At 35.8% G+C, this 14824-nt stretch overlaps 1 protein-coding gene across 1 annotated transcript; it reads left to right on the top strand.

The window, feature by feature from the left end:
• Positions 1-963: 963 nt before the first annotated feature.
• Positions 964-11856, top strand: LOC114540535. Its single transcript, XM_028560657.1, has 7 exons — positions 964-1155; positions 6400-6533; positions 7469-7704; positions 7924-7948; positions 8813-8935; positions 9899-10021; positions 11272-11856. The coding sequence occupies exons 2-7, from the start codon at positions 6434-6436 to the stop codon at positions 11853-11855; spliced, it is 1191 nt and encodes a 396-aa protein (XP_028416458.1). The 5' UTR covers positions 964-1155; positions 6400-6433; the 3' UTR covers position 11856.
• The last annotated feature ends 2968 nt before the right edge of the window (positions 11857-14824 follow it).

Below are 14824 nucleotides of genomic sequence, written 5' to 3' on the forward strand. Positions count from 1 at the left end.
GGTTTTAACCATGCATAATACAAAGATACTGTTTACAACTATATATTCAGTGCATAATATTCAAGTTGACTCATTCAAGAGAGATATAAGAGTGTTATGTAATTTTGACTTATCCACCGTTTAAGCTAAACGGGCTTGATACAACCGGCCCCAGATCGGAATATTCAACATGCTACAATGAAGAAAAAGACTTTCTTCTTGCGATTAAAGTAACGCTGATATTTCAAGACACTGCATGCATGAGCAAAAAAAATGATCCGCGGCGTAAGTAGCGTAGCCAGCCTGACGATTTGTCCCGCTATGCTATATAAATAAAATATTTTGGTGTTCATTGACTGTGAAAGCTATAAATTTCTAAAGACATGAATAATTATAATAACTCGAAATTTACGTAGTGGGACAAAATCGTCAGGCTGGCTACGTCACCTGCGGCGTGTGTCTTAATATAAACCCTCCCATTCAGTCACATTTCCCCACAGCAGCTGCTCTTCGCTTTTCTTTCATGCCCTAGCTCGTACTAAATTTCGATGGGATTTTTCCTCATCCTTAACAATATTCTACGTGCATGCACTTTCCTTTACACTGGGGTATATCCATCTCAAAGCCGACAGATAAAAGAGAACTACTGCAACGTGTTTAAACCTACGCAATTAAACGTTTCACGTTATACAAAAGTTGCACATGCATAATATATAGATTCGATCAGTTATAAACTCAATATATATATATATATTTAAGAGTATCGGGAAAAGGCACAAAAAGCAATTAAAACTGTCGGATATATTGTGTGTTTTTACAAAATCCAATTTGTTTTCCCACTATCCGAATACACATATCTTAATTGATAATAATGTAATTTTGTAAATTGAATAACGAGCGCCGCTTTCTCCTAGCAACCGGAAAGAACGTTAATAATAATAAAACGTTCTGCTAATCTTTCCTCATTGTCGTGATGACCGTGCTTGTCGCAAGGTTCCTTGGTAAGACGAAGCTTGACAGGTGAAACTAAAAGAACTCCGTCTATTTTCGACTACTTTACTTCTGAATTAAAAGTTGTTACTTGGAAATTTCGGCTTTTCTTAACTCAATATTCAACATTCGTCTGTGATCGTCAGGTATTGAAATAAGTTCACTTTATACTTCCTTGGATTAAAGGTATCGTTTCTCATAAACGCTTTTAATTACTATAGTTTCGTTCAAGTTGCTAATGTACGTTTTAGTCCAACAGTAATGATCACTTTGAAAGTATAATCAATGAAAGTAGGAGCTTTAATCCCGCCGTACACGAGAGCTATTAGCTGAGTTAAAGACCTCGCGAGCCTGTTAGCTCACCAAGTTACTCTCGTGTGCGGGATATTTTTCGTGAGTAATTCGCCTCGAGAGGCAAGTTTCTCACCTGTGCGGATGGTTGTCGCGCTGAGCTAAGTCAGCTAACTGCCTCGCGAGGTCGTTAGCTCAGCTGATAGCTCTCGTGTGCGGGATGGGCTTTAGTTAGTATGTTTTTCTCATTTTTCTACACGCTTGACATATTTTTTGTTGTCTGTGTGATAAAATGAAAGGAAATAATATTCTGTGCATTTGGCATGCTTTGATGAACGGGATTTTGAACATATAGGTAAAAACGTAGGCGCGTTTAACTAATTTACCGTACGTGCGCGATAACAAGTAACGGCCATCTGCATGCTTCATGACCTGTTTATTCCCATGCATAAATTCTGTAGATGCTATTTCACGTGCGATTTACGTGGACGAAAACAAGTGAATTAATCCTTTTCCACCAAGCGAAATTTTACGATCGAACGAAATTTTTCGCTTGATATTCTTTTCAATTGTGACAGGTGAAGGGAATCCGCAACGGTCGAATTCTCACAATTGAAAATAAATTTTTTGCTCGATTTTCTTTTTAATTGTGAGAATTCGATCGTAGCGGATTTCTCCTCACATTGGAAAAGAAAATCGAGCGAAAAATTTCGTTCGATCCAAAAAGTCCTCCCAGTTGAAAACCGGCTTTATAAAGAATGGATTTATGTTTGTGCAATTATAAGAAAATTATTTGCTTCTTCCGGCGGAGTGTTACGGCTAAAAGAACAATGTCCGGCCTAACATGGATCACAGCATGCATGGAACACTGGTGTGAGACAACATGCATACATACATGCATGTGTATGTTATATATGACATCCCCCATTCCTTATATAAGGTTCCTTCACACTCTAAATTCGAGGATAAATTAGTACGCCAAAACGTTCATGCCAGATGGGTCGTAATGAATACATTATATCCTATCAGTAGTTTTGTATGCTTCAAAAACCGCTTCTAAATCTTCATTAAAGGCCCACATGCACAAACCAAAATTTCAAGTTTCAGAAGCATATATCAATTAAATTCCGGAAGCAAAATTGGAATCTATGGACGCCGGAGCAGTGAACAAAATAATGTATTATCGTTATGTAATTTGCAACCATATTATGATAGGATAATATTTATTTGCTTTTGGAAAATAAAAGCTTGAAAAATCGCGCCCTGTCTGTGTAGGCCTTAGTTCGTGACCCTGTTCTACATCTCGTTCATTTGCATTTCATTACGTGGGATGTCAAGTGTTATTCATTCCAATTTCCTACGGTTTACTGAACGTTATTGTATCACCTGCATGCATGTCTGATACACCTGTTTTACATGATACCTTTTCTTCTTGTACATGTTAGTCTAGACTTGTTTTGTTTTATGCACGCTGCTGTGAGACATAGAATTTTCCAACTGATATATTTTTAGGTTACAAACATGTGAATAGAGACTGCGCAAAAATATATGTTTGCATATTTCTTAGTTTAATTTGAACATGCATATATAAATATAGAAAATACGATGTTTATATGTATAAATACACCTTTAGCACCTGCTAGAAGCTAGACGTCATACAGTACTTAAAACTCGTACGCAAATACGTCAAGTAATTTTATTTTATCGGAGCATTTATGATATATATTCAGTCATGGCTAATATGAGTACATATAGTAAGCTAAAAATCTACTCAAAGTAAACTAAACGACTCATTTTGCGCGTGCACCACAGCAAGTGCGAAAAGCAATAAAATATTGTAATTTTGTATATAGAAATAAATAGCAGCAAATTTAGCTTCACGTTCGCCGTGTGAAACTTCATGTTAGAACGACTGCATACACCCACAGCCGTTCACGAGCATAAAATTTTATGAGGCGAACGTGAAACACATAGTCTACGGTAAAGCTGAATTTGCTGCTTTACTAAATACATCAGAAAAAGTCTATATTGCCTTCTTACATTACTGCTGAACATCAAGAGTTTTATGCAGAACGTTTGTAATTTAGCGAATTTACTGCACACTTTAAGATAGTGCAGGTATAGTATATTAGCAGTTTGACGTTTGCCATATTTAGTATTTTGCTCATGAACTATATTTAGCACAACAATCAATAGATACTTCGAGAAAAGTCGGCGATCAAATTTAAGTCTATGCATGTGCATGTGTATAACAAAAAGGGAAAAATACATTTGCTGCGTTGAGACAGTTATGATTATAAATCGGTTATGATTTTGGCACTTCACTCAATGGAGGTAAATTTTAGAATAATTTCATGTGGAATTATACACACTTCAAATTCAAGCCAGGAACAGTTGATGAAAAAATGAGTCAACTAGCAGGAGTCAAACCTACGCTTTTGCGATGCCGATGCAATGCTCAGTGGCAAGAGCGAAAGCGTAGGTTCGATTCCTGCCGGAGGAACGACTCATTTTCCCATTAGTTTTCCATCTGACTTGAATTTGAAGTGTGTACAATTCTACTCGAAATTGACCCTTTGAATCTTTAGTAATTATTATATATAATTCTTTAAAGAGATAAGTAAAGCGGGAGGTTTTATCTTGCATGCATGCAGCTGGCATTTTCATTTTGTGTAGATACGACGTGCATGTGTTTTAATAATATTGAAAGCTAAGAGGAAATAATGTGAGACGAATTTTCCCTGAAAGTAAAGTCGTAATCTTCTATTCGTATATAGCGTTTTAAAGTGTCGATTGTACTGGAAGAATTTACTGCACAAAAGTTACGACTTGCGAATATATCATTAATATTTTTCGTATGTTTAAAAACCACGAGCAGTAAACAATATGAATTATACGTGTTATATGCAAAGCGTCATGCTTCATACGAGGGCATACTATAGGAGCTATACATTATGTTAGTCTCTCAAATGCCTTGTACTGACGATAAGAATAACCCTAGCTTACTTTCAGAATGATAAAAGTGGTTAAGGAAAAAAAGCAAGAAGGAAATATTGTTTCAATTCACTGGAAGTAAAAATGGGGTATTGTGCAGTTAAAACCTCCCATGATTTAAATAATATATAGGACAGGGACCGCTGAGCGTTTTTCGTATTGCTGCATGGGGCTCTGGCAATTGGTCCCCCCCCGGACAATTTTGAATTATAGGCCTCTGAAATAGCGCAAATGCCTCTCCATTTAAGAATTATTGGGAAATAGTAGATATACTTTTTTGTCTCTTTGTATTTTTTTCGGCCAAACATATGTACTGAACATAACTAATTTTAATCCATTTTTTAACATGGAGGATTTATTACGACAGATATCGTTGGAAAATAGAAAACTCATTTGTGTGTTTTATTGAAATATACGTTGAAGCAGTAAAAGTTACGATAGTATTTAAGATAAGATGCACTGCATATACTTGTAAGCAAAAAATACAAATTGCTAAAAATATTGCTTGTAAATTTGAGCGAAGTAAAAAATATTCGCGGTCCCTGATAGGTTCATATATAGAAAATGAATAAATTTATTGAAAAATGTGTAAGAAAGATGTAAGTCGAGCAGAACCTAGATCACAAATTGTATAAATTTATTTGTTTAAAAAGGAAAAATGTTGTCAGAGAGATAAGAAAATTACCGTCCTAATGGAGGTAGCTATCAGTTAAAAACCTCCCATGATTTGATAATAGCTTTATAGGTCATACGTTTATAGATTATAGATTAATTTATAGATTATATGCTCATGATTTCATTATATAGTTTATAGATTATAGCTAGGTTTTATGGGTTATAGGTTTACAGATTATATACGTTTATAGATTATAATATATAGATTTATATACATTCATGCATGATTTGATTTTAAGTTTAAAGATTATATAGGTTTTATGAATTATACCGGATGTCCCAAAAAAAGTACCTATTTTTAATTCAACATAACTTGTAAGCGAACTGAAGAATGCCAAACAAATAATCCATATTAAGTGGAGTAATGTCTAACTTAAAGTTTGATATATTACATATGAAGTTTGGACGAGTAGTGTCTGAGATATTTGCGTTTAAAGTCGCAGCAACGTTTTGAAACTTGTCAAAAATCAGGAAAAAATGGCCTATTAAACTTGTTTCAACAATACCGGTTCGTAACATGGTGTCTTGTAACTTATTTTTTAGTTGTTTTTTTTTAAATTGTTTTTTACTTGTTCTTATTCATCTGCAAATTCATGTCCACCAGCAGCAACGCACTTTCTTCCCGTGTCAGCATGCCATCAAAAGACCTTTGAATCATGTGGGCGTCCAAATTGCGACATGACCTAACAATCGCCTGGCGAAGTTCTCCCAAGTTTTGAGGTTGTTGGTCATGAGGAACTTCCCAAATCTGCTGCTTTAAATAGCCCCAGAGGAAGAAATCACACACCGTCAGGTCAGGTCAGGGGAGCGTGGAGGCCGTGGCCAATCGCCGCGTTTACTCATGAGTCGACCAGGAAATTGCCCCTGTAGATACCGGATTGTTGCGTTTGACAAGCCATTTTTTGCTGATTTTTGACACATTTCAAAACTTTGCTGCGATTTTAAACGCGAATATCTCAGAAACTACACGCTCAAACTTCATATGCAATATATCAAACTTTAAGTTAGACATTACTCAACTACACATGGATTATTTGATTGTAATTCTTTTGTTCGTTTATAAGTTATGTTGAATTAAAAATAGGTACTTTTTTTTGGGACACCCAGTAGGTTTATAGATAATATATAGGTTTATAGACTATAGATTTATAGATTTATAGATTATAGGTCCATGATTAATGATTTGATTCTAAGTTTATAGAAAAAAGGTTTTATATAGATTATGTGGGTTTATAGATTAATAATTATATAGGTTTAAAGGTTAAATTAGTTGTATAACCTTTTCATGTAGCTACATATTCAGTGCTACATTTATCCATCAAGCGAACAATTATATATTTTTTATTCCTTTTTTGACTTTATACATTTTTGCAGTACAGTACGGCCCAAACATTCTAACGCAATAAAATTTGCATTGTAACCCAAGGGTTAGCTCTGCCTGTATTCACCGCTATGACAAATTTTTTATAGGTGAATAAATTGAACACAATAATAAGAGGAAACAATGGCGAATCTCTGGTTATTCATATTCATTTCCTGCATACTTCTGAAAGGAACAGATTCGGAGAGGGAAGTTGTCATTTGTTACAACTCAACTCTGGAAGGTGACTATATCTTTCGATATAGGCCTATAAAGTAAAATGTTGAAACGCTTTTATCGTTTGAAGCATATTATGAATAGTATACTAGAATTACAAATAATTGTAAGTGAAATGCTGCGAGTAAATACACGAAGTGCCTTTATCTCCCACCAGTCACCTCTTGGGTAGTCTTCAGATAATGGCAATATTGCGTGTCAAAAAACTTGATCTTGTTTAGCTATATTTATTTCTGATAAACATAATAATATTATATCGTGGTTATGCTGACAAAAATTCTCTCCCTTTTGACTAAACGTATGCATTTAGCTGACGCGAGCAACGTCCACACAATTGCAAATATGAACCATTGCGCATTCGCATTGGATGAAACCGCAGCACTATGGTACGTGTGCTCAAAAAATCATCATGATAAACAAGAATATAGCAATATGCAAGTCTCATAGTATGAAATTTAACTGCTTTGACTTACCGAGAAGCACTCGATGCCTGAAAGTATACATATTTTAAGTAGTTTTATCGTTTATGACATTTCATCGTATATGCCCTAATATGGGTTTGCACTGTATAGCTAATATGAAATAGATTAAAAATCGTGAATTGACAAAACTTGTTTCAACTAAAGTGCGGTTCCAGTCTATTAATAGATCCATGGCGATCACAAGTACATCCCGAAAACTCTAAATTTATACGGGGTTCTTGCTTTGAAATAGTCACAAAAAATAAAATTTCGAGACCTAGCAATCATACAGTAAATGTTCTGAGGTAAAAATACTGTTTGACTTAGATTAACACAAGCATTTTATTCTTGTCAAATTTGATTTGCGGAGTATGGAAAGTTTGTTATAACTAAATGCATTAATTTACTCATTTTTACAAAAGATAGAATGGCCTATTTTTTCGAATGAATGACTGAATGAATGAACATTTACATATTCTAGACTCCTGGCTTAAAGGCTCGGTTGTTAAACGTATGTTTGTTCTGGGCAAGATGATCGATTGCCTGGTGAAATGTGTGACTGAGCCATGTTGCAGATCAATCAACTATAAAAAACATTCGAAAGACAACGAAACGAATTGTGAAATGTTGCACAGCGTGGTCGACGAAATTACATCACAGGAAGTGTTGGAGAAAAATGCTTCTTACGATCATATTTATCTAATTAATACAACAACGGTATGAAATATTTTTGTATTCATTGCGGAAATATATCCAACCTATACGCTTTTGCGATGCCCGTGCGATGCTCGTCCCACTGACAATTTTTCTAGGCAATGTTAAAAATGATGAACTATATGCGTTCTGCGCATAGTTCAAGGGCATAAGTTTGAGTAACATTTGAAATTTTAATTATTTCCATAATGTGCCTTACAATAAATATATCTTACTTTTTAGATAAACAATAAAAGTTGTTTACAAGGTTGGAGGAAAATATCTTGTTGTATTGTTGATAAATTTTTTATTTTATTAGTATAGTGTGAAATTTTTGATGAAATTGTGTTTTGAATAAATAGAGTTTTGACAGAGTTGGGTTTGGAAACAAAATGCACATCAAAACAGCATGAAGAGAAAATTTCTTCCTATCCAAAAGGCGAATGGAAATATTTCCAATTATTTTGGATACCAGCAAAAGACCGCTACTGATTTGAATTAGTCCGCGTGCAGCTTGTATAATTTGAGCAGGAATCTCATGATCATTGCCGATTACGCACCGCCTTCAGATTTCAAAAATTATTAGGACAATTTTAAAAAGTTAACCTCGAAATTTGGTGAATGTTCAGCCTCCGTTAGATAATCCACCAAAGATCACAATGAAAGTTTATTTTAATGTTTCCAACTCAAATTACAAATGCTCACAGTCTCACTCTCTCTCTAATAACTCTCTGTCTTTTGACATGCGTCATATTAACTAAATTAACTATGATTGATTATTGATTATGAACGGGCCTGTCTCCAACAGAAACGCATCCCTAAAATAATCAAAATATGAAAATATGAAAACTAAAATTTTAACTTTCAGAGAATCTGGATCTACTGAAGCCTCTTTTTATATAAGCAATTCAGTTTCATTGTCAAAAAAATACTCAGTGTCATATACACCCCTAATAATACATATGGTAGGAACCATGACGCCCAACAAGTAGACCCGGCACTTCTGTAAGGGATCTGGTTGGCACACGACATACCAGTAATCCTTTGACGGAAGAAATTTCTCAGAAATGCCTTTAAAAGAGGTTAAACGGTAAAAAGTGTTCTAGACTCTCAACATGATCGTTCATTTCAGATACTGACGAGTGTGCCCTGGAAAAGCCCAAATGTCACTCAAACGCAACCTGCATTAACACTAATGGCTCCTACGAATGTCACTGTCGCAGCGGATTTACAGGAAATGGGACAACATGTTCAGGCAAGATTATTTTAATCGACTTTGTTATATAGCTAAGGGGTGTGAACCAAGTCGACACATGAACGAACATGAACATATGAATATGCACTACCCCCCCAATTAAGCTTTTAGCTATGACCTTGCACATTAGAAGTGACTGGGAGGAAGATTTTAAAAGATATCGGGGGTGTCAAATAGATATTGGTGTATGATGATAATTAAACTTCTTTCCATGTAAAAGGAAAGAAGATATAATTGCAAATATTTCGGATACTAGTCAAAGACCGCTACTGATTCGAACAGGACTCTCCATGCAGACTACGTGCCGCTTTCAGATGTAAATAGTTATTGAGGAAATTGCGAACATGGAAACGCACCCCTAATTTGATCAAAACATAAAACTTTTGAGAGATTTTCCATACTGTAAAGGATCTGATACGCATGCGACATTGTTTCCAAGCTATGTGAAGTCAAACTATACAAGGATTTATGTTCCTATATAACTGGGGAGCAGCATGGCAGCGTCTCCAAGTAACATTGCATCAAATGTGGTATAATAACAACTGCCTAGTACAATAGACAAAAAACACTTCTCGGCGTTTCGACCTGAGGGCGTTCGTCAGGAGAGTTAGTAGCGAGAGTTAGTCCTGACGAAGGTCCTCATTCCTCAGGTGGAAACGTCGAAAAGTGTTTTGTCTATTTTAGACAGTTGTTACACCACATTTGATGTTAAGTTATACCAGTATTTGTTTGACGGAAGAAATTTTGCAAAGAAAAAGATAAAAGTGTTCTAGGCTCTCAACAAGATCGTTATTTTCCAATGTTGACGAATGTTCCCTCGGAACTCACAAATGTCACTCGAAAGCAACCTGCGATAAAACTATTGGCTCCTACGAATGTCACTGTCATTACAAATGATGCAAGAATTTCTTTTATGTTATAATTAAAGTTCATTAACTTGTTTCTCTTTATCGTTCATTCCAGATATTGACGAGTGTTCCCTTGGAACTTACGAATGTCACTCAAACGCAACCTGCAATAACACTATTGGCTCCTACGAATGTCACTGTCGCAGAGGATTTGCAGGAAATGGGACAACATGTTCAGGCAAGATTATTTTATTCAACATTTTTATAAAAGTCGGGGTATTAAAACGCAACGTCAAAAATCCACTTTGTTCTTTGAGCACAAAATATTTTTAATTTCAGGAGTAATAATCATAATTTTTTGCCTAAAATTCTATAAAATAATCATACTTTTTGCCCACGATTGTTGCGTAAATTGAAGTTATGATCCTTAAAAAAAATTTTAGGGTGAAGTTTAGTGCGTAATTTGACCGAAGTTGCCTGAAAAAGAATTACCTTAAAACATAATTTTTTTACCATTTATATTGAGATGTATTCCAATCGTGCGTTCCAATTTTTTATTTCATTAGCATGCATTAATTCGGATCCCCGGGATGAATAAGGTTTTGATAGAGTTTCGGTCTGGAAACTAAATGCACATCAACAGATGCCGAAGGTGTAAAAAAAACATCAGCAGGACCGTCGCTAGCAGCCTAAAAATGGTGGGGGTGCATATTGATTTATTATATACACAAGCGCAGGATATGAGCTAATGTGCAATCTGATTGGATATTTACTAGACAGATATTAGCTGCTATCTGTCTAGCAGAGAAACGTAAAGAAAATTACGGCAAGATTTAGGGAGTTGAGCGACCATGATATTCACGTTTTCCTTGATAAAAGTACACCAAAGACAAAGCCCACCGAAAGGGCGACAAACTTTGAAAAAAAAGTATTTAACGGTACGTGAAATAACTATGGCCATGCATAGAAATCCCAATAACTCCCTTAACGTCAGTCTCACAACTCACAACGCAACTGGACTAAGTTTTATTACTCAAATATCATTCATTGGAATTCCTATAGCTATGGAATAACTGTTAAAAATATTCGTCTTAAGCCCGGATGGTTTAATTTGTTTGCTATTGTTTCTACGGTCGTACGAACATGAAGATATGAATATGCACCCCCCCCCCGCCGCTTTTAGCAACGGCCTTGCATATCAAAAATGCCTGAGAGGAATATCTCTAAAGATATCGGGGGGTGGCAAATAGATATTGGTGTAGGAGGATGATTAAGCTTCTTTCCATCTAAAAGGCGAGCGGATATAATTGCAAATATTGCAGACTACGCGCCGCTTTGAGATGTAAGTAGTTATTGAGGAAATTGCGAACATAGAAACGTACCCTTAGTTTAATCAAGAACTTTTGAGATAATTTTCATACTGTAAAGGATACGCACGTGACATTGTTTCCAAGCTATTTGAAGTCAAACTATTTTTACCTTTTATAGTTCACGAATTCGATTCGGACATATTGTCAGGTGAGGCTCCAGAATTTACAAAACTATTGGGAGATTGGTTGCCACAGACCGGGAATTGGAGTGTTTGCTGGAGAGCGACATCAGACGATATGAAAAGCTATAATGTGGTAGAATTTCATAACCGTTGCGACCCGAAAGTTCCGACGCTGACGGTTGTAAAAGTTGATAAAAATGAAAAGCCTCTCGTATTTGGTGGATTTGCCAATTCTGAGTGGACAGTAGCGAAAGGCCGTTCTGGGCCTGCTCCAGGTTCATTTTTGTTTTCATTTCGCAATAACGATGACCTCGCACCATTTAAGTCGCCTTTGAAAAATTCGAGTGACAAAAATGCAATACAGCGAAACAAAAAATCTGCCGTTAAGTTTGGCACTGGTCCTGATTTTTCAATTGCGGACGAAACAAACTCCCAGAAAACTTATGAGTGCTACGCTAATCTTGGTTTTACCTATCAGCCCCCTTCAGGATATTTCTTTGGAGAAAGCAAAACACAATCGCTCCTTGCAGGGAGCCTTGTATTTACCCCGGCCAAAGTTGAGGTATTATATTTAAACTGATCCGCATGATCCGCACATATTCTAGTTCAAAACATCAGCAAGCACACACACACACACACACACACACACACACACACACCCACACACACACACACACACACACACACACACACACACACACACACACACACACACACAAGTGAAGACGTATATTTGAGAAGAACCATAATTATGGCACTTGTTCGTACACTGCACGAAAATGAACATGAAGATTGATAATGACTACAATAAGATCGTCAAAGAGTGACTGAGTTTGCAGGTGATCCCCTTGATTGCTTGCGTTTCCATTAGTGCATGTGCTTTGCTTTTACTGCACACTCAATTTATTGGCACGGCACGGCTATAAGGGTACCCGTGCTGAATTTTATTAGTGTTCAGGCTACCAAAACAAAGGTCAAGCACTATAAGCACGGGTACCCATTTTAGCCGTGCCGTGCCAATAAATTGAATGTAGTGTAAACGGGCCTTTGAATGTACCCGCTTCAAATGAGTTGAGATATTAAGTTGAGTTGTAGTTGAGTATTATATTTAAAATAAACCGCATCTATTCTTGTTGAAAACCCTTTGAAAAGTAGTGCGAACGTAAGTTACGTAACAAACGTTGACACGCAAAATTACGATAAAGGTAGAAGGCCTATAACGAAGATATAAAGTTAAACTCCAAAAGGCTATAATTTGGACGCCTGTTCACATTTCATTATTGCACGAACTAAAACAGAGGGATTGGAAATGACTATAATTAATATAGTTGATGTTAAAGAGTGAGTCAAGAAAGAGATCCTTCTAGACGCTGCTTTTGTTTACATTTTTTGGGAAGTTAACATATTCAAGTTTTATCCAACTATTATAAATAAATAACGACTTTTGCACGATAATAAAACACAGACAATGCAGCGGTAATGTCACCAGCCGCTTTGAAAGTGTCGACGGATATGTTGTGTACATATGAGTGTCTAAAAGGAAATCACTTTATTCATTGGATTTCAAAATAGTTTAAAATTGTAATTTAAAATAGTTTCTAATCGTATACATGCCACAGAGCTAAAAGTAAATAGCAGTGTATTTAGTTCTAGCATTAATAAAAGCTACATGGCTTGGGCCTGCTTGGCCAGAAGTTTAATACGTCTTAATTTGCCATCGCATAATTATTTCGGCTTGCGTTCACTCAAAAACACCACTTACGGCTGCATGTAATGACGTATTTCTTATTCATTTGCTTATTATAATCTTTTCAACAAGTCTTCGTTTATAGTATTCAAACAATTTGGATAATAAACCTCAATTGAATTGCAATTCGAATAAACCTCAATCTCAATCTCAATAATAAGACGGCAAAAAGATTTTTTCTTCAAAAACCGGTCCCAAATTTCATTAAAAACGAATGCCATTAAAAACAATATAATTACTTGCACTAATACTGATTAGCCACTACAATTCTAGGTCCTTATGGTATCGTCATATTACAATGGTTTGCTGCTCGTCATTACGTTGAATGATTTCTCATTGAAAAGCTGCTTTTTTCTCACCGCATGCAGAGCAAAACCTGCATGAGTGTTCGCACTTTGCTGTGAACGCTTTCAACAAATGCCTAGTCTACACGTTTTGTAAATTTTTATGCTCGTTTAACTTATATTTTATCAATGAATATGCATGATTGATCTGTTCAGAATTCCCGCTCACACTCACATGCAAATTTGGCGCGCACGCAGACCTTTTTACCGGTTACTTTGCAAGTACAATTAATAATCTATTGTCTTTATTGGGAAAACAGACCGCCCTTTAAAGACTAGCATCACGAGTACCTTAAGTCAGAATGAAAAGAATGAACGCTATTAACATCAACAGTGCATTCATACGGAAAAAAATTGATAAATTGCGGAGTTTTCATTGAAATACTACTTTTTGTCTTCAGGTAATTGTTTTTTTACTTGTTTAAATTACCAGTCTTCGGTACTTTAAATTCCACGCGTGCGCACAAGTACAATGACCATTGAACGTCCAACATCAAGGGCCGCGAAAGATTTTTACGTGAGGATCTCCTATTCAAATATTTGTGTTAAAAGACTGTGAAAGAAATCAATTTAAAGGGATGCGAATAAGAGAGAACGCGAACATACGAATACTAGAAATACATGCATGCAGCAATCCCTCGCCATTTTAAACGAAGTAGAATATTTCGTGCGCTACCCAGACCTAACTTTCTACGCTAATATTATGAAATAACTCATGCAAATTTTTCGGAAAAAAAGACAGTCGTAAAGATGAACAGAAATCACCTGTTTGCCTGCTGCATTACGTTGCAGTTTAAGTGAGCGTTAAACTTTTCTATATATATAGCTAAACTTTCAAAACATCAAAACAGCACAAATAATTATTATAACCATACAAGCACTAGACGTCGAATGCTGTGATTATTTATTTTATTCAATGATTTTAGCGACTATATAAGCTGCAAAGTTTTATCAATACTCTGAAGTACACTTTTGAGAACTCTTTTAAAAGTTAAGGCGATGATGTAAAGCCTTGAACGGTCGGTTAGCTCCTTGTAAAACGACATACAAAGCTCGTACTTGTCAAAATAACAATGCATTCTTACAGCAAACACTGAATAAGCAAAATATAGACACCTACCACTTCAAACATTATAAACTACGAGTCGTTCTTCTTTCGCTAACTGTTTCTGTGCTGTGATGATCTTTAAATCTTTTATTACTGTTTTAATATTTGACTCCATGATTTCATTTTATATTTTTAAAAAATAGTTTGCAAAATGACGGTTAAAATGCTGACGCTCTCATGCATGCTCTCTTTTTGTCTTAGCCAATCAGCAAGTTGTAGACGACGTTCTTTCTTCGTTCAAATTTCGCGCATGCGCACAACTACCATGACCATTGAACGTCCATGACATTTGGGCAACTTTGGATTCGCCAATGTTCTGTCAGAATACCCGGGTGTACCGGGTGTAATTC

Source organism: Dendronephthya gigantea, unplaced genomic scaffold (genome assembly GCF_004324835.1).
Source record: "Dendronephthya gigantea isolate DGI-Jeju-01 unplaced genomic scaffold, DenGig_1.0 000003F, whole genome shotgun sequence".
Lineage (NCBI taxonomy): Eukaryota > Metazoa > Cnidaria > Anthozoa > Malacalcyonacea > Nephtheidae > Dendronephthya > Dendronephthya gigantea.